Source organism: Hypanus sabinus, chromosome 7, assembly GCF_030144855.1.
Source record: "Hypanus sabinus isolate sHypSab1 chromosome 7, sHypSab1.hap1, whole genome shotgun sequence".
NCBI classification, from domain to species: Eukaryota; Metazoa; Chordata; class Chondrichthyes; order Myliobatiformes; family Dasyatidae; genus Hypanus; species Hypanus sabinus.
The window spans coordinates 162,204,787-162,231,581 of record NC_082712.1 but is presented as its reverse complement, the minus strand read 5'-3'; the positions used below and the strand labels follow the sequence as shown (position 1 = coordinate 162,231,581).

Below are 26,795 nucleotides of genomic sequence, written 5' to 3'. Positions count from 1 at the left end.
CAGTCCAAATACATCCAAGGGAGGAGGTTTATGTTGTTTTGGTGCATCTAATGCCTCCAACTCAAACCAAGACCAACTTATATTCACGCCTGTGGCCATCGCCCTCTCATTATACATTTGTTCAGATGGCTTCACTCAGGCAGATGAAGATAAAAGGGATCAGAAGTTCATACTGATTTGGTAAGGAAGTAATAAAACGCATCGCATTGGAAGATTTTAGAGGGTCGCACAACATCCATGGAAGCAGCAGTGTAAGTGGACATCTTGGTTCATCTTGGTAAGTGGGTATCTCTGCATACCCATGTCTGTGTCGACTCCCATAACTCCAATCTGCTAATTAACTTTGCTGACGACACTACACTGATTGACCTAATCTCAAATAATAACGAGGCAACCTACAGAGAAGTCATCACCCTGACACAGAGGTATCAAGAAAACAACAATGTCACAAAAACAAAGGAGCTGGTTGTGGACTACAGGAGGACTGGACACATGCTAACCCCTATTGATATCAATGGATTTGGGGTTGAGAGGGTGAACATCTTTAAGTTCCTTGGCATAAACATCACTAAGGATCTCACATGATCTGTGCATACCGGCTGTGTGGTGAAAAATGCACAATAGTGCCTCTTTCACTACAGACAGCCGAAGAAGTTTGGTATGGGCCGCAAAATTCTAAGAACTTTCTATAGGGGCGCAATTGAGAGCATCCAAATTGGCTGCATCACTGCCTGGTATGGGAACTGTACTTCCCTCAATCACAAGACTCTGCAGAGAGTGGTGCGGACAGCCCAGTGCACCTGTAGATGTGAACTTCCCACTATTCAGGACATTTACAAAGACAGGTGTGTAAAAAGAGCCTGAAGGATCACTGGGGACATGAGTCACCCCGACCACAAACTGTTTCAGCTGATACCATCTGGGAAATGGTACCACAGCATAAAAACCAGGACCAACAGGCTCCGGGACAGCTTCTTCCACCAGGCCATCAGACTGATGAACTCTTGCTGACACAACTGTATTTCTATGTTATATTGACTATCCTGGTGTACAGACTATTTATTATAAATTACTGTATGTTACACATTGCACATTTAAATGGAGACATAATGTAAAGAATTTTACTCCTCGTGTATATGAAGGATGTTAGTAATAAATTCAACACCAGGTCTCCTGATTCAGAGCCTCAACCCAAAACTTTGACTTTTGCCTAGGCAGCTGCTGGTTGACCACCCACCAACCCCCAAGGTTTTCCTGTTGTTCTGTTTTGTAGTTCTGGATTCCAGCAATAGCAGTCTGTTTTCTCTTTATACCCTTGATAAGCAAGTATTCATTCTGAGAGAACAAGGAGCAACAGGTAAGATTTACAGAGTAATGTTGGTGACACATGGTACGTCATATCCGGAAGGCAAGAGGCAAAGCCAAGCTTCTCAGTCGTTCATGAGGTCTTTTCCATCATCCATTTGCCATGAGATGATGGCAACCTTCGTCTGCAGACTTTCTTGTTACAAGGAAGCCAACATCCTCTATAAACATTCAACAGATGGTTACACCCTGACAATGCATCTGATTAATCGAAAGAACATAATCGATCACTGATCTTTATTAAAACAAGATTTGTTTTCAATCTTAGGAGTTGCTATTAATCAATGCCTTCAATATTTTCTGAATTGGAAGCCTCCGCTCTGGTAAATTATGGGATGAAATTGAATGCATAAAAGAGAGTTGGTGAGAATTGAGATGAGAAAAGTATTGTTAAAAATTACATTCCATTTATACAGTAAAAGAATATGAAGTGTTTCACTTATTTTGACTCTTAAGTTGAAAAGTTTCTTATGACATCGAGGGTTATAAACCACAGCAATTCGACTGAGTTTATATACAGCCATGATTTTAGTATTTGATGGAATAATCTTGGCGAAGCTGATTGGCTTCCCTTCCTCTTTCTACAACTTTCCATGGAGGCAACCAGTATGCATCGACATCTTAGTTCAAGACTCTGTATCATGACTTCTTCTTCAGAGTCTTGATCCAATAGTCTTGGCCTCCATAGATGCTGCTTGGCCATCGAAATTCTCCCATTGTTCTGCTTTTTAATTCCAGATTCCAGCATCTGCAGGCTTTTTTACTTCATAACCTTGGGAAATAAGTCAATGCCTGAGGGGAATAGGAGCAACAGCTGAGATTTACACAGTAATGTTGTTGACATGTGTAAGGGGGTTTCTTCTTTATGTTACTGCGTATGTTAATCAAAATGGCTTCTTTGTTAAGTTAAAAGTAAGAATGCTTCTTTGTTATGGTAACTGGTGAGAGAGTGCTTTCTCTCGAAGCTTGTTTGGGTTATAATTACTGATAGCGAAAATTGCATTCATTTGTTAACCAATTGGGATAGATGTTATTCTTTCTTGTGAGTCTGTGAGCTGTTGTTGCGTGGATTTTTGGGAGGTTGGAGGGGAGATCACGAAGAAGGCGGACGGTGCTGGATGCGCTCTGGTCGACCACCAAGGTTGGACCCAGGCGACGGGTCGTGGAGGTCGGAGAAGATCGAATAGTGGTCCGAAGACTTCGATGGTTGAGCTCCAATGATTGTGCACTAATTGACTGAACCCTGATAAGTCCTGGCACCTTTTCTTTCCTTTCTTTTCTTTCATATATATTGTATCACTACTAATCACTTAGCTCTAAGTAAGATTTATAAAGTGTATTCTGTAAACGCACATGGTGTGCGGTTTGATATTGTGTGTGCGAGTTTGTACCAGTGTGCATTCCACAGCATTCACATATACGGGAGGCGCAGTTTGGCGGGTGGACGAATTTTCCCCTAGACATACACCAGCCAATCGCGAGAGCGTTAAACGTGATAAATCATATCGAGAAGGTAAGAGGCAAAACCAAGCTGCTCAGCCGCTCAAGAGATGCAGTCTACGAGGTCGACTAACATAAACTGGTAACATTTACAGTTCAGCAATGTCCCTACTCCATTGTTTAACCCCCAAATAAGGATTTAAAGATTCAGTATAATGTCTTATCTAACATCACCATTAAGTGCCACAGAACTGACAGAAAGGCAGAAACAGCCAATCGTTTAGCACTCAAATGTGGTGTCAACATAGATTACTTCTGGCTACCAGAGAAACAACTCCTACACTGTGCATATAAAAATAAGCTTTGTAAAGTTCATTTCTTCGTGATGAAAATAATTCAGTTCAAATTCTTCCTTAATTTTTTCTTGACATTATTGCTGATACTTAGCTTACAAAATTAAAGCCAAAATAATGAATTCTTGTAATTAAACCAGATAAGGCATATTCATTTGAAAGAAAATCAGTCCTATAGTAGCAGCAATTAAATTAATCTAGTCAACTATCTTGAGGGGATCCAAAACTTGAAATTAAGTTTTTTGTAATTTTTCTAAATAGAACAGAGTTCCACAAACCTTCAAAGCCCTGCAGCATTATTTGTGTTTTAATGCTTCTTGATCTGCAATGCTTCACTCTTCTGCTAAAGCATAATAATTCAATATTCCACATATGCAGTAACATCAGGTTTATTATCACATACAGTCAGGTGGCCACTTTATTAGGTACTTCCCATACATAATAAAGTGCCTATTGAACGTACGTTTGTGCTCTTTTGCTGCTGTAGCCCATTCACTTCAAGGTTCAACATGTTGTGTATTCAGAGATACTCTTCTGCACAGCACTGTTGTAATGCGTGGTTATTTGAGTTACTGTAATCTTCCTGTCAGCTTGAAACAGTCTGGCCATTCTCATCATTAACAAGGATATTTTTCCCCATTGAACTGTCACTCAATGGATTTTTTGTGTTTGTTTTTCTCTGGTCTGAAGAACAACTGGACCTCTTGACCATGTCTGCATGCTTTTATGCATTGAGTTGCTGTCACTTGATTGGCTGATTAGATATTTGCATTAACGAACAGGTGTATAGGTGTAACAAATAAAGTAGCCACTGAATGTATATTGGGAAATCTGTTGTTTAGCGACAGTTGTAAAGTGCAATTCATAGCAAATTCTTTGTTACAATAAGAAATATTTTAAAAATAAATAATGCCAAAAGAAAGCAAAATAGTGAGGTCGTGTTCATGGATCAGTTCAGCATTCAACGCAATCATCCCTCAGAAACTGATTGGAAAGCTGATCCTACTGGGCCTGAACACCTCTCTCTGCAACTGGATCCTAGACTTCCTGACTGGGAGACCTCAGTCAGTCCGGATCAGGAGCAGCATCTCCAACACCATCACACTGAGCACGGGGCCCCCCAGGGTTGTGTGCTCAGTCCACTGTTGTTCAGTCTGCTGACCCACGACTGTGCTGCAACACACAGCTCGAACCACATCATCAAGTTCGTCGATGGTGGGTCTCATCAGCAAGAACGATGAATCAGCTTACAGAGAGGAGGTGCAGCAGCTAACGGACTGGAGCAGAGCCAACAACCTATCTCTGAATGTGAACAAAACCAAAGAGATGGTTGTTGACTTCAGGAAGGCATGGACCGACCACTCCCTGCTGAACATCGACGGCTCCTCAGTAGAGGTCATTAAGAGCACCAAATTTCTTGGTGTTCACCTGGCGGAGAATCTCACCTGGTCCCTCAACACTAGCTCCATAGCAAAGAAAGCCCATCAGCGTCTCTACATTCTGCGTAGGCTGAGGAAAGTCCATCTCCCACTCCCCATCCTCATCACATTCTACAGGGGTTGTATTGAGAGCATCCTGAGCAGCTGCATCACTGCCTGGTTCTGAAACTGCACCATCTCAGATTGCAGGACCCTGCAGCCGATAGTGAGGTCAGCTGAGAAGATCATCGGGGTCTCTCTTCCTGTCATTACAGACATTTACACTACATGCTGCATCCGCAAAGGAAACAGCATTATGAAGGACCCCACACACCCCTCATACAAACTCTTCTCCCTCCTGCCATCTGGGAAAAGCCACCGAAGCATTCGGGCTCTCACGACCAGACTATGTAACAGTTTCTTCCCCCAAGCTATCAGACTCCTCAATACCCAGAGCCTGGACTGTCACCTTACTGCCCTATTGTCTTGTTTATTATTTATTGTAATGCCTGCATTGTTTTCTGCGCTTTATGCAGTCCTGGGTAGGTCTGTAGTCTAGTGTGGTTTTTTATCTGTGTTGATTTTTTTACGTAGTTCAGTATAGTTTTTGTACTGGGTCATGTAACACAATGGTCCTGAAAAAACGTTGTCTCATTTTTACTATGTACTGTAACAGCAATTATGGTCGAAATAACAATAAAAGTGACTTGACTTGACTTGACTTGATGGATTCACAGACTATTCAGAATTCTGATTGTGGAGGAGAAGGGACTATTCCTAAAATGTTGAGTGGGTGTCATCAGGCTCCTGATGATAGTATTGAGAAAAGGTACGTCTTGGATGGTGAGAGATGTTAATGATGGATGCTGCCTTTTGGAGGCTCTGCCATTTCTAGGTGCCCTCAAGGGGCGGGTGTTTAGTGCCCGGGATGGCGCTGGTCGAGTCTACAGTCTTTTGTAGTGTTCTTCAATCCTGTGCTTTGGAAATAATGTTTAAAAAATACTGAAAGTGCACAGTAGGTGGGTGCAACAGAGGTGTAACTAGTTGAGCGCTGCCTTATATCTCCAGAGCTATCTTTATGGAGTTTGTGCGTTCGCCCTTTCAACCGCTGAGCAGTCCTTAATACTCCACATCCCAAATATGTATGGGTTGGCAGGTTAATTGTCCCCACTGTGTAGATGACAGATGCAGGTGGTATTGATGAGAATATGGGGAAAAATATGGGATTGATGAAGGATTATTGCAAATGAGTGCTCAATGGTCAACACTGACTCACTGGACCGAAAGATTTCTTGAGGTTGTGTATGATTATATGATTCTAGTTCTGATGGAAGTTCATCACGTGACATATCTATTCTGGTTTTCCTCTCTTTATTTCCAATGCACAGGATAAAAAAAAAATTCTGCAGAGGGTTGTAGATGTTGCCTATGCTGCTAAATATTTTCAATTTCCTCTTCATGTACTTTAATCCTGAACAATTTTCAAGACAAAGATTACAGCTGAGCCTTTCAATATTCAATAGGTTTCAATGAGATCCCCTCTCCCATCCCCCATTCTTCTAAACTTCACTGAGTACAGGTTCAGACCGTTTGATGGCTCCTGGCCTGTACTCGCTGGAATTTATAAGAATGAGGGGGAATCACATTGAAACCTATTCAAAATTTAAAAGGTTTAATAGAGTGAGTGTGGAGAGAATGTTCCTAATAGTGAGAGAGTCTAAGACCAAAGAGCACAGTCTCAGAATAGAAGGATGTCCCTTTACAACAGAGATGAAGAGTCATTTCTTTACCCTATGATGGTGAATCTGTAGAATCCATTGCCACAGATGGCTATAGAGGTCAAGTCATTGGATATATTTACAGCAAAAGGTTAATGGGTTCTTGATTCATGAGCGTGTCAAAAGTTATGGGATGAAAGCCGGAGAAATAATGACCAGGGGGGCAGTGCTGCCAGAGCTCACCGGAGCACCGCTCCGGCACCTCTGTAAAAGAAAGTCAAAATAAGCAAGCGGGAAATTTAACAGCGGCCGCATATTAAATAGAGGGAATTTTACGGAAGTGGGGGTTGTGGAGATGGTGTGCTGGCTGGTGGGGGAAAATGCCATTAATAACATTAGGATAGGATACTTGATCATTTTTGGTGAAATCTTGGAGCTGTGACTGTTTTTTTAATTTAGGTATTTGTGAAATTCGTCCTCCCTTGACCCGTTATTTTCCCAGTATACCATATTGCAGCCTTCCGCCATTTCACAGATCCTCAGTCTCTCTCCAGCCGAGGGACGACTGTATACAAGTGTGAGCATTTTTTCGCTCTTTCCAATGGGTACCATTGGATTCCAGGTAGGAGCTATATAAGCAAGGAATGAACAATATTCATGGTAATCAATCAAAATCCTCTTCTACACCCGGATAAAGTGAATTTAGTTTTTTTTACAAGCTAAATGGAAAAAAACAATTCTAGGCTAGAAACTAGTTTTACATCATTTCAACTATCATTGATAGCGGATCAACTACTTGCCCTAGCTCCACCAACTATAGATGATTGGAAAGAGGCTCTTTTTCTCTTTGTGCTGGTAGGAAGAAGAATACTTTGGTGAGGCAATGAATGAGATGAAATGCATTTCCAAACCTCTCCTCCCCTGTTGACATTTGTCACTTCCAAAATACGTATAGATTTCGTATAGATACAATAATAATTTATGTAGAGATTCTTTACCTTTTTATATATTTAAAGACTAAACAGGATCTGTATTGGTCTAACCATGTAATACCTGACGTGTGAGGATATTGTGAGTATTAACACTCACAGGTACACTTCCTATCCAACCATTTCTGCGAGAGGAACGGTACAAGGCAGAGTTGCCAACCTACCGCTTTTGATACTAATTTTCTGTAATGTTCGTGGCTTTAGCAATAGTTCATTAGACATTCTTTTTCTCATACTTAATTACTTTGTTACAATTTAGGCGGCTAAAAGTGCAAAAAGCTTATTTGCTTTATTTCTGTTATTGGTATACCTGCTTGGGAACACCGCTAAGTGCTGCGGGCCCTGCTGTCTGCTCTGACCCAGTCGTATTAGTAAGGCTGCATCTGTGGTGGTCCGTGGATTACTCGCTAATACAAAAGTAAATTTTTCTTGCTAACAATCCCACGGCTTCTAAGCAAATTAATGTTAACTTCTTTCTTTCGTAAACAAGCTGAGGAGTGTAACAAGAATAACGTACAAGAGACTGATAACAGTAAAAGTGACAAAAGCTCTGTTTCGCCGGCTTCTAATTCAAATTTTCTAACGGGGTCCAAATGCAGTTCTGAAAGTAATGGTCCTTCAAAGTCAGGCTTGTATCCCTGTTCAAGTGTTTGGACTGAAGAAATGTGGAAGAAAAAGAAGGAAATTTGACACTGGAACATACCACAACACTGTTTTATTCCCCTTGTTCAATCCCTGCCCACCTATGTTTGTGACACTTCTCATGCTCTGAATTTTTTTTTAGGTTCCCTGGTCCCCACCGCCTTATTTTCACCATGGATGTCCAGTCCCTATATACCTCCACCCCCACCAGGAAGGTCTCAAAGCTCTCTGCTTATTTTTGGATTCCAGACCTAACCAATTCTCCTCTACCACCACTCTCCTCCATCTAGCGGAATTAGTCCTTACTCTTAATAATTCCTCCTTTGGCTCCTCCCACTTCCTCCAAACTAAAGGTGTAGCCATGGGCACCCGTATGAGTCCCAGCTATGCCTGCCTTTTTGATGGCTTTGTGGAACAGTCCATGTTCCAAGCCTATACTGGTAACCATCCCCCACTTTTCCTTCGCTACATCAACAACTGCATTGGTGCTGCCTCCTGCACTCATGCTGAGCTTTTTGACTTCATTAACTTTGCCTCCAACTTGTACCCTGCCCTCAAATTTACCTGGTCCATTTCCGACACCTCCCTCCCCTTTCTTGATCTTTCTGTCTCCATCTCTTGGGCCAGCTTATCTACTGATGTCTACTATAAGCCTATAGACTTAAAGAGCTACCTCTTCCCACCCTGTCTCTTGCAAAAATGCCACCCCCTTCTCGCAATTCCTCCGTCTCCGCCGCATCTGCTCTCGGGATGAGGCTTTTCCTTCCAGGACGAAGGAGATGTCTTCCTTTTCTAAAGAAAGGGGCCTCCCTTCCTCCACCATCGACTCTGTTCTCAAACTCATCTCTCCCATTTCACGCACATCTGCTCTCAACCCATCCTCCTGCCACCCCACTAGGGATAGGGTTTCCCTTGTCCTCACCTACCACCCCACCAGCCTCTGGGTCCAACATATAGTTCTCTGTAACTTCCAACTGGATCCCACCACCAAGCACATCTTTCCCTCCCCCCCTTTCTGCTTTCCACAGGGATCGCTCCCTTGTCCACTCGTCCCCCCATTCCTTCCCACTGATCTCCCTCCCGGCACTTATCCTTGTAAACAGAACAAGTGCTACACCTGCCCTTAAACTTCCTCCCTCACCACCATTCAGGGCCCCAGACAGTCCTTCCAGGTGAGGCGACACCTCACCTGTGAGTCGGCTGGTGTGGTATACTGTGTCCAGTGCTCCCGGTGTGGCCTTTTATATATTGGTAAGACCAGACACAGACTGGGAGACTGTTTCGCTGAACACCTATGCTCTGTCTGCCTGAGAAAGCAGGATCTCCCAGTGGCCACACATTTTAATTCCACATCCCTTTCCCATTCTGATATGTCAGTCCATGGCCTCCTCTACTGTCAAGATGAAGCCACACTCAGGTTGGAGGAACAACACCTTATATTCAGTCTGGGTAGCCTCCAACTTGATGGCATAAACATTGATTTCTCTAACTTCTGTTAATGCTCCTCCTCCCCTTTTTAACCCCATCCCTTACTTATTTCCCCCTTTTCTCCTCTCTCTTTTCTCTCTCTGCCCCTCTCACAATTACTCCTTGCCTGCTCTCCATCTTCCTCTGGTGCTCCCCTCCCCCTTTCTTTCTCCCTAGGCCTCCCGTCCCATGATCTACCCTCTTCTCCAGCTCTGTATCCCTTTTGCCATTCAACTTTCCAGGTCTTAGCTTCAGCTCTCCCTCTCCGGTCTTCTCCTATCATTTTGGATCTCCCCTTCCCCCTCCCACTTTCAAATCTCCTACTATCTCTTCTTTCAGTTAGTCCTGACGAAGGGTCTTGGCCCAAAACGTCGACTGTACTTCTTCCTATAGATGCTGCCTGGCCTGCTGCGTTCCACCAGCATTTTGTGTGTGTTGCTTGAATTTCCAGCATCTGCAGATTTTCTCATGTTTGTGGAGGAAACTTATCCCTGGTTAGACTCCAAGGATGAGAAACTCGGGTGTAAAGTATGTGCAATTGCAAATCAAACCAATCTGATACTTTACACTTCGAAGGATTTGAGGCTGTCAAATGAATGGCTGATGTACCAAGTATCCTATTATGGAGCCGATCGAAGTACACGCTTGAAGTCTCTTAGAGAAAAAATTGCTGATCACGAACTATCAAAAGCTGCTGCCCTGTGTTAAAAATAGAGCTAGTGAAGATGCTGCCTTTTTCTTTACTTGCTTGATAATTATATTTAATGATAATTAGTGAGTGCAACCATGTGATACTTTGTCATATTATTAAATTAAGTATTATATGTTTTATTGTACCAGTTATACACGGAAATGTAGTGATAGGCTATAATCTTGTCAGTGTCTTATCTATCTCTATATTTCTGTGGAGCTCTGGAACTCATATATTTCTTGGTTTAGTGCTTGACATTATAAGAAGCCCTAAGTTTGTGGCCGAAGGTGGAAGGAGTTAATTTCAGAAAACCTTGCAATTATCTGAAACAGAAATACATAATCACTCAAGAAGTTGAACTGCACGTGCATGTAACGAGAGCTGTGTAGGCTTAGGCCTCCTACCCTAGGCCACAAACTTATCAATCACCCCTCGTACAGCTCCAGCACCTAAAAAATTGGCACTCCACCCCTGAACATGACCCAATGATGGAAACAATTTGATGGGCTGAATGGCCTAATTCTGTTCCTATATCTTATGGTCTAATTGCCTTCACTCTTGCTGACTGTCAGAGATGACAGAATTTCCTAATATATACAATTCCCTACAGAAGTTGCAATCTGCTTACACTTCATTATGGACTAGATCATACACACTTACACAAAGTTATTCTCCCTCCACTCACCTCTACTGGTTTTCATCTCATAGGGTCACTGATTAGCTACAGATGAAGCAATCCTTATAGTGCTATTGGCTCTTTAGTCAATAACATTCCCTCTGTATCGACCTGTTCCAAACCCGTTTGCCAATGGCAGCAGATTATATCAGCTCTGCTTGTACCCTTCATAATTTTTGGTCCAACATCATCAGTACCAAGGAGAACAACCCAGATTCTGCAGTTCTTAATATATATAAAGTACTCCAGAATCAATTTAATCCCCTCTGCACTCTTGCTCCCTAAATGTGATATCCAGAACTGAACTTGATCCTTCAGCTGTGATGTAAATTCTTTGTTCTCAAACTTGATGCCTCAGGTTTTAAAGCCCTCTATGCCTTATCACTGCTTTCTCAACCTGCCCTACTGCATTCAATGACCAATTCACAAATACACTCAGATCTCTCTCTACATGAACTGCTTAAGATGCAGGCATGGAGTCACAAATAGTGCTTTCTCGATTCGATTGCCTCATTCTTCCTGCCAAAATATAGTACTGCAAGTTTTTCAGCATTAAATTTCAGCTACCATCTATATCCATCTGCCCGTACCTATTTTTCTAATGGTTCCTTATGCCTTTACGTTTATGCTGCCAGTTTGGGGGAGGCACGGTAGTGCAGTGATTTGTGTAATGCTATTACTGCACCAGTGAGCTGGGTTCAATTCTCATTGTTGTCTATAAAGAGCTTGTACCTTTTCCTCATGACTGTGTGGGTTGATTTGGATGTTCCAGTTTTCCCCCACGTTCCAAAGGTGTACGAGTTAGTAGGTTAATTGGTCACATGAGTGTAATTGGCCACCTTGGGCTCATTGAGTCAAAAGGCCTGTTACGGTGTTGTGTCTTTAAATAAAATCACTAAGAGGAACAGTTGTCCAAGAACCAACAGACCTGTTCTCGTTCCTTTTAAACTGACCCTTATTGAATTGTCTTTTCTTTCTTTGGGATGGCTTAGATCAGGGGTTCTGTGGTGAACTACATATACCTGTCTGGACACGCCCCCTGCTGACTGCTCCTCCCCTTTGCCATTCCCTGCCCCGACACCACTACCACGTCTGTCAAAAAGCCCTGCGCCAGCTCTTCACTCTGTTCGGATATCCCTGCTATATCCACAGTGATAGGGGGTCCTCCTTTATGAGTGACGAGCTGCGCCGGTAACTGCTAGCTAGGGGCATTGCTACTAGTCGGACCACGCGTTATAATCCCCGGGGAAATGGACAGGTGGAGAGGGAGAATGCCACAGTGTGGAAGGCCACACTTTTAGCCCTTAAGTCAAAAGGGTTGCCGGTCTCTCGATGGCAGGAGGTCCTCCCTGAGGCACTGCACTCTATCCACTCTCTGTTATGTACGTCCACCAATGCCACCCCTCATGAGCGTCTATTCTCTTTTCCCAGGAAGTCTGTCACTGGGACCACCCTACCAGTTTGGCAGACGTCCCCGGGGCCAGTGCTGCTCCGGAAACATGTGAGGAGTAATAAATACTCCCCGCTGGTCGAGAGTGTTCACCTTCTACATGCGAACCCCCAGTATGCCTACGTGGTCTTACCTGATGGGCGGGAGGACACAGTCTCTGTCCACGACCTGGTGCCCGCAGGAGCAGCAGACCACTACCCCGAACACTCCCTGGTAACTATGAACCCTGTACCTGAGGTGACACCGCGCACACCAAGCCCTACACAGACTCCTCATGACACTCATATACCGGGTGTTTCGTACGCATATATACCAGGCGCCTCGCACATGCATGAGGGATCACTGACGCCTAGTGGGCTGACACCTCCAGTTAGGCCGGAACCAGCACAACCTCCGTCTCCGGTGCAATCACCACCGGCACCTGTGCAATCACCACCACCGGCACCTGTGCAATCACCACCACCGGCATCTGTGCGATCACAGCCAGTGCTACGTAGATCGCAGCGACAGATTCGACCACCTGATAGACTTAACCTGTAAGGAAGTTCCCCACATGGGGACTCTTTTTAAAACAAAGGGTGGGGTGAATGTGGTGAACTACATATACATGTCTGGACATGCCCCCTGCTGGCTGCTCCTGTGGCTCCTCCCACAGACCCCTGTATAAAGGCGATTGAGGCCTGAGCCCGGCCTCTCGGTCTCCAGGATGTAGTATGGTGGTCAACCATTGCTTGTTCCTTCTTGCAGTCAATAAAAGCCGATATCTCCCCTTCACATCTCAGAGTGAGTTATTGATGGTGCATCAGGTTCCCAACCTGGAGTCCACATACTCCTTGCTTAAGGGTATTGGTCCAAGACATAAAAAAGATTGGGAACCCTTAGCTTAGATCCCTTTCACAGATAGAGTCATAGAATCAGGGCCTTCAGCTCATCTAGTCCATGTCAACCTATTTTTTTGCCTAGTTCCATCAACCTGCACCTGAACCTTAGTCCTCCATGTCCCACCCATCCATGTACTTAGCCACACTTTTCTTAAGTGTTGAAATCAAATTCATTACATTGAACCTGATAGGTCCGTATTTCCGTTTTCTACCATCCTGCTAGAGAAAACACTTTCATCATATTCCTTTCAACATAATCAATTTTAACTTTGAAGACTTCTTCTCAATCTCCCAAAACCTTCTTGCTTTAAGAAGAAGAAATTTGGTTTTTCTTCTCCCTTCACATAACCACTTTCTATCTGTGGTGTAACTCTTACGTTCTATTGATAAGGCCTTGACATCCTTTCTAGGCAAAGATGCCCACAGTATTCCAGCTGCAAGGATATATAAGATCTGGAAAGATTTTAACATAACTTTCTTTTTTTTTCTTCTTTGAGCTTCCATTTATTAGTTCAGGTATTCTGCATTGCTGCATATGTGCATTGTCAATTTGACTTCACTGAAGCAGACGCAGAATGGGCTGGATCGAAAACCAAAGGTACTCAATCCTATCAGTTTCTTTGTGGCATATTTGTTTAGAGTTAACCATTATACTTATATCTGATCCCCTTTTGAAAGGCATTATCCAATCAGCATCCACCTTTGGGCAGTAAGTTTTGGATTTAGACAACTTACAACATAATAGCATTTATCCATGCATTGGTCCCGCATTCTTTGTACACATCCTTCTGAAATCACGTCCTTGATTCATGACAGTTCTGACGACATGGACAGCTTAACTTATTAAGGTAAGTACTTCAATGTATTACCAAGGAAGGCATAAAAACAATTAGAAATTAATAACAGGAATGGACAGAATCAATATCATGAAAGGAAAATTATGTTTGACAATTGTTTTGGAATTTTTTATATGAGCAAATTGGTTGACATATTATGCTTGGGAGCTTTCAGGATGCTTTTGTCAGGAAGGCAGTTAGATTTGTTGAATATATTTAGAGAAAAGTGCGGAGGAGATATGCTGGTATGGGTAGAAAACAGGATAAGGGTTCTTTTCAGACTGGGAATGTTATGAACAAGGGGATCAGTGATGGGGTGCCAATGTTCCTAGGTGAAGGAGTTTATGAGGTAACTTTTGGTTTGCTTATACTGCTATTTCTTACATTCTTGCATTCCTTTTTATAATCTTACCAAAATCTACCAAGATCTTGCATTCTCCTATCAAATCTCTTTCCAACCTTCCCTTTTCAAAGAACAATACTATATTTTCCATTTTTTCATCATAATTGAAACCTTTCAAGCTTGAAACTATGAACAATGAGGCCAAACTCAGATTGGAGGAGCAACACTTTGTATTCCATCTGAGTAGTCTCCAACATGATGGCATGAACAGCAATTTCTTCAACAGCTGGTAATTGCCTCCCCCTCCACCCCCCCCCCCCCACCTTCACCATACCCCATTCCAATTTCCCTCTCTCACCTTATCTCCTAACTTGCCCATCACCTCCCCCTGGTGTTCCTCCCACTTCCCTATCAGATTTCCCCTTCTCCTGCCCTTTTTCTCTTTCACAAAATTGACTTCCCAGCTCTTTATTTCACACCTTCTCCTCTCTCGGTTTCACCTACCACCTACTACCTTGTACTTCTTTCTCTCCTCCCCCTACCTTCTTACTCTGACTTCTCATCTTCTTTCTCTCATCCTGATGAAGGGTCTCGGCCTGAAACTCTTCCATAAATGCAGCCTTGCCTGCTGAGTTCCTACAGCATTTTGTGTATGTTGCTTGGATTTGCAGCATCTGCAAATTTTCTCTTGTTTGTGATCCCTGAAACTAATAATTATCCACATGAAAGTGTGGTGGCCAAATCTGGATGCAGTATTCAATGTGTGGCCTAACAAGACTTTTAACCAATGAGCCATGGCCTTAGGCTGCAGAGAGATTTTTCAAGAGCTTTTCTTTAATTATTTTCCTTCTCTCTTTTGCACCTCTGCCACAACAGTCTGGCAAGGCTTCGAAAAGTTGAGGCTCTATTTAAGTGGGAAAATGCCATGACAGCACAGTGGATAGAGTGACAGCTTGGGCCAGTGGAGATCAGAGTTCAATTCCAGCATCCTTCCCATATACTTTTGGGATTCCTCAGTGTATTCCAGTTTCCTCCAGTAGGGTAACTGGTCATTGTAAATTGTTCTATGACTTGATGATTTTACATATGTACTTATTGTCAATTTCATTGTGATATTTTTGTCCATAGTCAGCGGAGTAAGATATCTCACCAACTACTATAACGTATCAGCAACAGCTTCTGTTCTAAACAGCCTCTAATTTAGCAGAACTTCCACAGGTGATTCAGAAGAACATAGTTTGTCAGAATTTGATGATGACCTATGGAGAAAGACATGACAACACATGGTCAGACATTCCGTGTTCAAAGAATTTCTTAAAAGTAGTAAAGGGGTTTGAGAGGTGGTGAAGTTTAGGGCTGGAATTCCAGAGCATGGGACTCTGGTAGCTGAAGGTAGAATGAAATCACTATATTCAGGATGGGTAGTAGTAAGTTTTGTGGCAGCAGATCTCTTAGAGCATTGTAAGCCTGTAAGTGCTGGAGATGGCAAGGATACAGCAGAGCACAGCAGGGGAACAGGGCCTTCAGCCCACAATGTCTGTGCCAAACACAATTTATGGACTACCGGGTCAAAAAAGGCATTGTGGCAAGCATGTATTAGCTATGATCATATTGAATAGCATACATGCTTAAGGTCTGTGATTAAATCAGTAGGTTGATGGGTAACATGGCTTGAAGGGTTGGAAGGGAAGATTCTGTGCTGTATCCCTGAATAAGCTTCATGCAACCATTGGTCTGTCCTACCTGACATCATCTGCAGTTGTATCCACTGTGAAATGAAGAATAAAGGAATTACAAGCTAGTCAGTTTTGCATTTACATTAGTCTAAACTGTCAATATACAAAAAATGCAACATAAGCTGCTGTTGATGGTGAGAATACTCACAATAAATGACTCGCCAATAATTATCTGAGCTTTGTTAGATTTTCCTTCACACATTGCCTGACTCTGCAAGCAAAGAACATGACTAATGAAGACCTTGAAGCACTTGATGGAAAAATTAAATATGGCTGTCTCATACCGGACTGTAAATTATATTTTCTGAAAAAAAATTGCAGATGTCTAATAACTGTGATAAATGACAAATTGCTTAAAATGCACAAGTCAATTAACATCTCAAGAGAAGAAAAACTAACATAAGATTCACGGTTATTGTCATTCTGGATCTGGTGAAGCATTAAAAAAAACAACAAGCATAAAAAACACAATAAATATAAATATAAAAGCAATCTTGTGAAATGCAATGTACAAGTAATGCTGAGTGTGGCCTGCGTACATAAGGTTAGCTTATATACATAGAATGATTATATGTACAAGAAAAGTACCTTTTCACCAGAATATTTTGACATTTAATCTGTAGGGTAGGCATATGTTACTTTACTGATCCTGGTAAATACTGGTACTACTGGCCATTATTTTTTGACATGTAGAGTTTATAAGGCCCTATGTGTTGTTAATGATTTTGTAGAGTGCTGCAGGTACATTATACTTTTCCTCAGAAATATTATATACTGTATATTCCCTTTAGCATCCTTGAAACATTTTTTTGAAATGGAGTCCTTTGCAAATAGGCTAATTAATTCTATAGGATTGCACAAGGATTCCAAGAGGGGTTATTTCCAGAATGCTTCCTAGATGACTTTTTAGAGTAGCTCATACTTGAGCCCACCAGGGGATCAGCTAATCTGGATTGGGTTTTTTGCAATGAACCAGAATTGATTGGAGAGTTAAAGTAAAAGAACCCTTAGGGGTAAGGGATCATGATATGATCAAATTCACCCTGAATTGTGAGAAGAAGCTAAAGTCAAATTTATCAGTATTACAGTGGAGTAAAGGGAATTACAGAGACGTCCCCAAGGAGTTGGCCAGAATTGACTGGAAAAGAACACTGATGGCAGAGCAGCAAAGGCTGGAATTTCTGGAAGCAATCTGGAAGGCATAGATATACATTCCAAAGAGGAAGAAGTAATCTGAAGGAAAGATAACACAACTGTGGCTAACAAGCAAAGTCAAAGCCAACATAAAAGAGAGGGTATATAATATAGGAGAAATTAATGGGAAGTCAGAGGACTGGGAAGCTTTCCAATACCAACAGAAGGCAACTAAAAATGTCATTAAGATGGTAAAGGTGGAATAAGAAAATAAGCTAGTCAATAATATTAAAGAGGATAACAAAAGTTTCTTCAGATACACAAAGTGTAAAAGTGAGGTGAATAAGTATTTTGCATCAGTCTTCACTGTGTAAGAAATTAGCAGTATGGTGGAAGTTCTAGGTGTCAGGGGTCATGAAGTGTGTGGTTACCATTACTAAGGAGAAGGTTCTTGGAGAACTGAAAGGTCTGAAGGTAGTTAAGTCACCTGGACCAGATGGTGTATGCCCAGGGTTCTGAAAGAGATGGCTGAAGAGGCATTAGTAATAATCTTTCAAGACTCACTAGATTCTGGAAGGCTGGAAAAATGCAACTGTTACTGCACTCTTCAAAAAGACAGGGAGGCAGAAGAAAGGAAATTTTAGGTCATTTAGTCTAACAGTGGTTGAGAAGATGTTGGAGTCAATAGTTAATGATGTGTACTTGGAGGCACATGGTCATAATTAGCATGGTTTCCTCAAGGGAAAATCTTGCCTATCAAATCTGTTGGAATTCTTTGAAGAAATAATAAGCAGGATAGACAAAGCAGAATTGGTTGATGTTCTGCATTTGGAGTTTCAGAAGACTTTGATCTTGAATGGATGAGTAGGAGACAAAGAGTAGGAATAAAGGCCGCCGCTGGTGACTGATGGCTGCTGCTGTTGACTAATGGTGTTCCATAGGGTTCTGTGTTGGGACCGATTCTTTTTACATTGTATGTTGATGATTTGGATAATGCAATTTATGGCTTTGTTGCAAAGGTTAGGGACAATACAAAGATAGGTGGAGGGGCAGATAACTTTGAGGAAGTAGAGAAGCTACAGAAGGGCTTAGACTGATTAGGAGAATGGGCAAAGAAATGGCAGATGGAATATAGAGTACGGTCATGCACTTCAGCAGAAGAAACAAAAGAATTGACTATTCTCCAAATGGAGAGAAGATCTGAAAAAACTGAGGCGCAAGAGACTTGGGAGTCCTTGTCTATGATTCTACAAAGGTTAATTTGAAGGTTGAGTCTGCTGTGAGGAAGGCAAATGCAATGTTTGCATTCATTTCAAGAGGACTAGAATATAAAAACAAGGATGTAATGTTGTGACTTCTTAACTCACTAGTGAGGCATCACTTGGAGTATTTTGAGTGGTTTTCAAACCCTTATTTTTGAAAGGATGTGCTGAAACTGGAGAGGGTTCAAAGAGGTTTCACAAAAATGATTCCAGTTTTGAAAGGATTATCATATGAAGAGTGTTTGAAGGCTCTGGGCCTGTAATCATTAGAATATAGAAGAATGACCTTATTGAAATCTATTGAAACACAGAAAAACCTACAGCACAGTACACGCCCTTTGGCCCACAAAGCTGTGCTGAACATGTCCTTACCTTAGAAATTATCAAGGGTTACCCATAGCCCTCTACTTTTCTAAGCTCCATGTACCTATCCAGGAGTCCCTTTAAAGTGTTTATCATATCCGCGTCCACCAATGTCACCAGCAGCCCATTCCATGCACTCACTACTTCCTGCGTAAAATACTTACCCCTGACATCTCCTCTGTACTTCCAAGCACCTTAAAACTGTGTCCTCTCATGCCAGCCATTTCAGCCCTGGGATAAAGCCTCTGACTATCCACACAATCAATGTCTCTTATCATCTTATACTCCTCTATCAGGTCACCTCTTATCTTCTTTCACTCCAAGGAGAAAAGGCCAAATTCACTCAATGTATTCTCATAAGGCTTGCTCCCCAATCCAGGGAAGGTCCTTGCAAAACCCTACTGCACCCTTTCTATGTTTTCCACAACCTTCCTGGAGTGAGGCAACCAGAACTGAGCACAGTACTCCAAGTGGGGTCTGACCAGGGACCTATATAGCTGCAACATTACCTCTCGGCTCCTAAACTCAATTGCACGATTAATGAAGGCCAATGCACCGTATGCCTTGTAAACCATAGAGTCAACCTACACAGCAGCTTTGAGTGTCCTGTGGAGCTGGACCCCAAGATCCCTCTGATCCTCCACACTGCCAAGAGTCTTACCATTAATAGTATATTCTGCCATCATATTTGACCTACCAAAATGAATCATCTCACACTTATCTGGGTTGAACTCCATCTGCCACTTCTCAGCCCAGTTTTGCATCAAACAATATCCTGCTGTAACCCCTGACAGCCCTCCACACTATCCACAACATCCCCAACCTTTGTGTTATCAGCAAATTTACTAACCCATCCCTCCACTTCCTCATCCAGGTCATTTATAAAAATCACGAAGAGTAGGGGTTCCAGACACCACTGGTCACTGACCTACATGCAGAATACAACCATTCTTTGCCTTCTGTGGGCAAGCCAGTTCTGAATCCACAAAGCAATGTTCCCTTCGATCCCATGCCTCCTTACTTTCTCAATAAGCCTTGCATGGGGTACCTAATCAAATGCCTTACTAAAATCCATATACACTACATTTACTGCTCTACCTTCATCAATGTGTTTAGTCACATTGAATGGTGAAAGTCCTTTTTAGAGTGGATGTTTCCTATAGTGAGAGAGTGTAAGACCAGAGGACTGTCTCAGATAGAGGGGCATCCTTTCAGAACAGAGAAGCGGAGAAATTTCTTTAGCCAGAGTGGTGAATCTATGGAATTCTTGGCCACAGGCAGCAGTGGAGGCCAAATTTGTATGTGCATTTAAGGCAGAGGTTGATAGATTCTTGACTGGTCAGGGCATGAAGGGATATGGGGAGAATGCATGAGGTTGGGACAGAGAGGAAAAATGGATCAGCCATGTTGAATTAGCAAAGTGAACTTGAGGGAACAAAAGGCCTAATTCTGCTCCTATGTCTTGTGGTCTTATGCACATATTGGGCGTAAGTTTCAATGACTAAGGTGCAAGCCATGATTTTGCCCCTGGTAAATACATGGCGATGTAAAGTTGAGGCAATACTTTTTGAAAGCAAAAGGACTGGGAGGGGAACAAGAAATAGGATCAATGGAATCATCTCTGAATTGAAGTAAGGATTCCAAGAAATTCATCCCCTTTGTTAGCACTAAGCATGCTATACAATAGCCGCATTGCATTGCACTTTATCTCTAAAAAACAATTGCATTGACATGTTGTGATAAATTGCTAGGCGTTTTTTGGAAATGTGAAAGTGGGATTATCATAGAAAGGCCAAAAACAAAACCCTCTACTACAAAGAGTAAAAAGATACAAGATCAATATAGTATTGACAAGTCTAGAAAGAAATAGCTCATAGTTGACCTACTCCTGAAAAATGACAGATCAGGTTGTAAGTCCTGATTTCTGAGAGCAGTGTCAGAAATGTACCACATCTCCAATGGAATGATAGTCATCATCCATCAGGATTTGTTATTACCCTTCAACCAACAGGCTCCCGAATCAGTGTGGACAGGTTGTGTATAATCTCAACACTGAACTGATTCCAAAACCTCTGGACTCACTTTCAAGGACTTTACAACTTAGGTTCTCAGTATTATGCATATATATATGTGTGTATTTGTACAGATTATCTTATTTTGCACATCAGTTGTTTCTTTGTTTGTAGTTTTTCATTGATTCTATTTTGTTCTACTTTGAATGCCTGCAAGAAAATGAACCTCAGGGGAGTATATGGTGACTTTTTTGGGCTTTGATGATAAACTTAATTTGAAATTTGGATGGCATGGATGAGGTGGCAAGAAGACCTGTTTTGATGCTGTGCTATCACCACAGAAACTCTGCCATCACTCTATCCAATATATTCCATTTATGCATATCCCTTCCCCATCTGCTCTGCAACTTATAACTAACAAATTCTCTCTCGTTCTCAGTTCTGCTGAAGAACATGTGACTTCAAACATAAATTCAATGTTTTTTCCCCCCATGGGTGCTTCCTGATCTATTAAGTGTTTCCAATATTTTTGTTCTTTTTGCAAAAGAGCCTAACATTAAGGGTGGGCCTGCTCCTGGTACAAAGAGTGATTTTCAACTCCTCCAATGTGCAGTATCTACAGTGCAATCTCCATCTCGAAGGTGTATTTGATAACAGCAGGACATTCCAAGATACTTTATGGCTAATGAAATATACTTGCAGTGCAAGTACAGTTATAGTCCACCATTTTGGATAAAGAGCTGTAGCTTACTGGTTTCAATGTTCACTGTAAGTACAGGACAGCTCAGTCCTTTAAAGGCAAAGGAGTTGGAGTATACTTTATACTGGACTCATCATGCTGCTCAGAAGTGACAGTTCTGTCTCAGTCTTGTCCACCCAACCTGGAACATCTAGTGGTCAACTGTCATCCTTTTTAACCTGCCAAGGGATTTTTCCACCATCATCTGTGTAGCGGTGTACATTCCACCTCAGGACAACGTCGGGCCAGCACTGGTGGAGCTAACCTCTGTAACCAGCAGGCATGAAACAGAATATCCTGATGCCTTCCCCATCATTGTGGGACATTTCAACCAGGCCAGCTTGCAGAAGTCTCTGAGCAGCTGCCACCTAAGTATCACCTGTGGAAGCAGAGGAGCCAACACACTTGACTACTTTTGTACCACTCTTAAAAACTGCTTACCACGTCTATGTTTTGGAAGTCTGATGTACTTCTATTCACAATGTATGGACAGAGACTAATGACTACAACAGGAAGTTCAGGAAGGTATGGTCAAAGGAAGTGGAAGAGTGCTTACAGGACTGTGTTGACTCAGTGGACTAGACAATATTCAGGGATTCATGTTTGAGTCTGAATGAATATGCTACAATTGTCACTGACTTTAAAACCTGTGTGGATGAATGTGTGCCCACGAGAACATACCAGACATAACCAAATCAAAAGCCATGGATGAACTCGGTGATTCGTAGTCTGCTGAAGGTTAGATCTGTGGCATTCAAGACCGGTGATCCAGAACAATCCAAGAAGTCCAGGTATGGCCTACAAAAGGCTATCTTAAGAGTGAAAAAACAATTCCAATTGAGATTAGAGATGGACTTGTATGCACATCAATTCTGGCAGTGTTTGCAGGATATTACTTCCTACAAAGTGAAAGCTAACATCATGAATGGCAGTGGTGTTTGACTCCCAGTTGAGCTCAACTATGCACTCATGTCAGTAATTGAGTTTGCCCTTCAGGAAGGGGTATTCCAGTTCTCTTCAATGGATCAGAACTGGAAAGGGTGAGCAGTTTCAAGTTCCTGGGTGTCAACATCTCTGAGAATCCATCCTGGACTCAACATACTGATGCAATTACAAAGAAGGCATGCCAGTGGCTATATTTCATTAGGAGTCCGAGGATATTGGCATGTCACCAAAGACACTCGCAAGTTTCTACAGATATACTGTGGAGAGCATTCTAACTAGTTGCATCACCGTCGGATAAGGAGTGGCCAGGAGGGCCATGGCACAGGATCAGAAAAAGCTGCAGAGAGCTGCAAACTTAGCCAGCTCCATGGGCATTAGTTTCTTCAATATCTACCCTCAAGTAACAATGCTTCAAAAAGCCAACATCCATTATTAGGAGCCTCCATCACCACGTGCCCTTTTCTCATCAAGAAGGAGGCACAGGAGCCTGAAGACTCACACTGAACACCTCAGTATCAGCTTTTTCCCCTCCTCCATCAGATTTCTGAATGGACATGAACCTATGAACACTTCCTCAGTATTTTTGCACTATTTTTAACTTTCTGGTATATACTTATTGTAATTTATAGTTGTTATTACTATGTATTGCACTATACTGCAGCTGCAAAACAACTTTCAAGACTTATGTCAGTGATATTAAACTTGATTCTGATACTGATTCTGACAGTTTATAATATTTAGCAGCCAATTTGTGTTTAGCAAGGTCCCACAAACAGCAAAATGATTTTTATGACGTTGATTGAAAGATATGTAATTGCAAGGGTTAACCTTTCTTTTCTCTGAAATATTGACTTATGATCTTTTATGCTTACTTCAAAGGGAATACAAATATCTGTTCTCCCCTAGAACACCTCAAGAATATATCAATACACTCCTTGGATCTTAATCCTTGTCTTCTCCCAGCCAACTGGAAAAAATGCTGTTAAAGAAACATAGGAGTTCCAATATTGCCACAACTCCTACACTGTGGTTTAGAGGATGGACTAAAAGTAATTCAAGTTAAAAAGTGTGTTGCAAGCATTTTGTGTCTGAAGGAGTAAATAATAATCCATTGAGTGTAAAGGATGCGCCTGATTAATGCCATAATTCCTAATCAGCTTCCAAACTAGATCCAACTATATATAGTGTACTCACAAATTAAAAGAATGAATTTAACAGTTTAGACTTAAGTTGCTTGAGCTATTATGCTTCCTGTTAGAATGTGTTGCTTTTTATCCTTTCATTAATGGACAAAACCCAATGAATCCATGTCAAGTATGGATGTTTGAAGTCATCCATGTCTGCAGAAAGTGATACTGAGTGACCAGAAGCATGAATTATAGAATTATCTATAATATATAAGGCAATTCAAAATTGAAGAGTATTAATTAGCCTTAATGGAATATCGAGAACACGATGTAAAGAAAAATGTAAGTGCTGTTCCATTTGGTTCGACAGTGTTAAATGTGTTCAATGAATTTGGTGTGTCCATCCTCAAGAGGAGACTGGACATGCCAAATCACAGCGAAGAGAAGGAATATTTTTGTCACAATAATGTTTGGAAACTTTATACTGCTCTGCTGGGAAATGTCACATGGAGTAACAAATGAAGCTTCTGTGCAGAAGCCTCCTGCTCAGATTCGATCAGCCTAAATCAAACTTAATGGCATGAAGGTTGCTGTAGCAGGTTTATACCAATCATTTTTCTATCAGGGATTTCTGGAAATATGAATTGGTGCCACAGTGACAACGTTAGCTGAGTATTTCAAACTCAATGATCTGTTTTTAAAAGAATATTCATTCAAGGAATGTGGGCTTCACAGGCTGAGCTAACGTTGAATTCCCCACTCCTTGCTACCCTTGAGAATGTGGCGGTGAGTGGACTTCTTGAGCCGCTGTAGTCCTTGAGTTTTGGATATTGCCTCAATGCTTTTCAGGAGAGAAGTAGCATGAGTAAATGCAAGTAGGATTTTTCCACTGAGGTTGGGTAAGATTGGAACTAGAGGTCATAGGTTAAAGTTGAAAGCTGAAATATTCAAGGAGAACCTGAGAAAGTACTTCTTTATTCAGAGTGTCCTACGATTGTGCAATGAGCTGCTAGAGGAAGTGGTGGATTGCAACATTTAAGTACATGGATGGAGATGGGACTAGACAGAATAGCAGTGCAGCTCTGAGTACATGTTTCTGTCCTGTTGGGCTCTATGACTTTATGAGTCTGATAGTACAGCAGGAGACTCAAATGCTGTGTTGGCAGATTGAGTTTAAATATTACAGTCGAACAGCATTCATTCATAGCTGTCAATAGTGGAGAAGTGGCCTGTCTGAGTAGAATAATTGTATGTCTGTGCAGTTGATGATATCCATTTTCTGGGTTGAATTAGAGAAAGGAAAGAGTGATGGATTATTGACGGGAAGTAAACCAATCTTATCTGACTCACCCTCAATACTCACTATAAAAATCTCCAACTGATAGCAGCTTCAGTAGGTACAATCTTAACCCATTCATTTTGATCCAGATACAGAAATCAGGGTCTATCGAAATGTGATGTGCATTGCCAGTGCACTGAGAGATTACTAACCATTATTACCAGTGAAAGCCGGTATCCTATTCAAATCCAGAATCCTATGATAATATTAAGAAATAATGTTGTTTGAGTACATTGAACACCAACTTGGTTAGATCTCTATGACACTTCAAGTAATAAAAGAAAATACTAATTGTATTCCATTGAGAGATATATTTATATAGATAATGGGTGGAGCCAAGCAGTATAATTAAGTTACTATATATTTGTCCATTATGTCAATTGGGGATGTTACTATTCTTTGTAATTACAATAGAAATATCTACACTATTTGTGACTGAAACACATAAAAGCAGCGATGTTGAGTAAAACAGGTTTCTAATTGTATTTTCTTCACTTGAACTGTTTAATGTTTTGACAAATGCAATAGCAAATTCCAATGTGCATCCTGTGTGTTTTTTTTCTCCATTCATCTGCAACTGCTTCTATCCTGGAATGTTGCCTTATTCTAGTTCATACCTCTCTAGAAGTTGCAGCTCCCTAAAGTATCATCCACATGTCTATCATTACTTGTCACATTCTACAGTAGTTGTAAAATAGTATTAGAAACATTAAGTGCAAATCTGTCACCAATATATGAACATGTGACATTGACATGCATAAACAACATTGGGAACTCTGGATTTGTAGCTTTAATTGTGACCACCCTCCCCGCTCCCCCCCCCCCCACTCCAACATGGAAAGCACTGTCACCAGAGGGTGGGAGATGTTTTCTACAACAGTAAAATTTACAAGAATACACTCACCAGTGGGTGGCCAGATTCTGCTCTAACTCCATCTAACAGTTTGTAAATGTCAATTTTTTGGGTAGGTCATATCTCAAATAATGATGACTCAGACTACAGAAAGAAGAAAGCCTTGTGGCATGGTGTCAAGACAACAACCTCTTCTTCAGGGTGAGAAAAGCAATAAAGCTAGGAAAGGAAGCAATGCTCATGGTCCTGTTTACATCAACGCTGCTACGGTAGAGAATAAGTTCCTAAGAGTGAGCATTAATATCAGCCTGGCCTGGTCCAACAAAGTTGGTACCATGGACAAGAAGAGTCACTAGCACCTGTATTTTCTCAGCAAGCTAGGACCATTGGACATGCCCTCTTTGACTCTCGACAATTGTTATCAATCCGTCATAGAAAGCATCACAGCATGGTACGGTAACTTCTCTGTCTGAAACTGCAGGGTTGTGGGCGCAGTTCAATACATCCCTCTGCTGCCTGGAAGGAGTTTCTGCATTCTCCCCATGACAGCGTGGGCCTCTTCCGGTTGCTCCGGTCTCCTCCAACGTTCCAGTTGGTTGGTTAATTGGTCATTGTGTATTGTTCTGTGATTAGGCTAGGGTTAAATTGGGGGTTGTGGGGTGGCGTGACTTGATGGCCTGGAAGGGCCTACTCCACACTATATCTCAATAAATAAATAACGTAACATAAACCAGCCTCCATGGACTCAGTTTATACTTCTCACTGCCTTGGTAAAGCAGTCAGTATAAACAAAGACCCTTCCCACTCTGGACATTCTCCCCTCTTCCCTCCCATGGGGAAGAAGATTAAAAAAAAGCTTGAAAGCTTGTATCCGCAAGCTCCAGGACAGCTTCTATCCCACTATTATAAAACTACTGAAGTATTCTCTAGCATGATAAGATGGGTTCTTGTCCTCATAAGCTACCTCATTATGACCTTTCACCTTATTGCCTACCTTCACTGCACTTTCTCTATAA

The 26,795-nt window shown here is 41.8% G+C and overlaps 1 protein-coding gene across 1 annotated transcript in view; it reads left to right on the top strand.

The window, feature by feature from the left end:
- Positions 1-26,135, top strand: part of LOC132397564 (protein kinase C-binding protein NELL1-like) — a 943,441-nt gene extending 917,306 nt beyond the window's left edge. The window contains exon 20 of the mRNA XM_059976383.1: positions 25,896-26,135. Within this exon, the coding sequence (XP_059832366.1) occupies positions 25,896-26,135 (240 nt within the window). The remainder of the gene's footprint in view (positions 1-25,895) is intronic.
- The last annotated feature ends 660 nt before the right edge of the window (positions 26,136-26,795 follow it).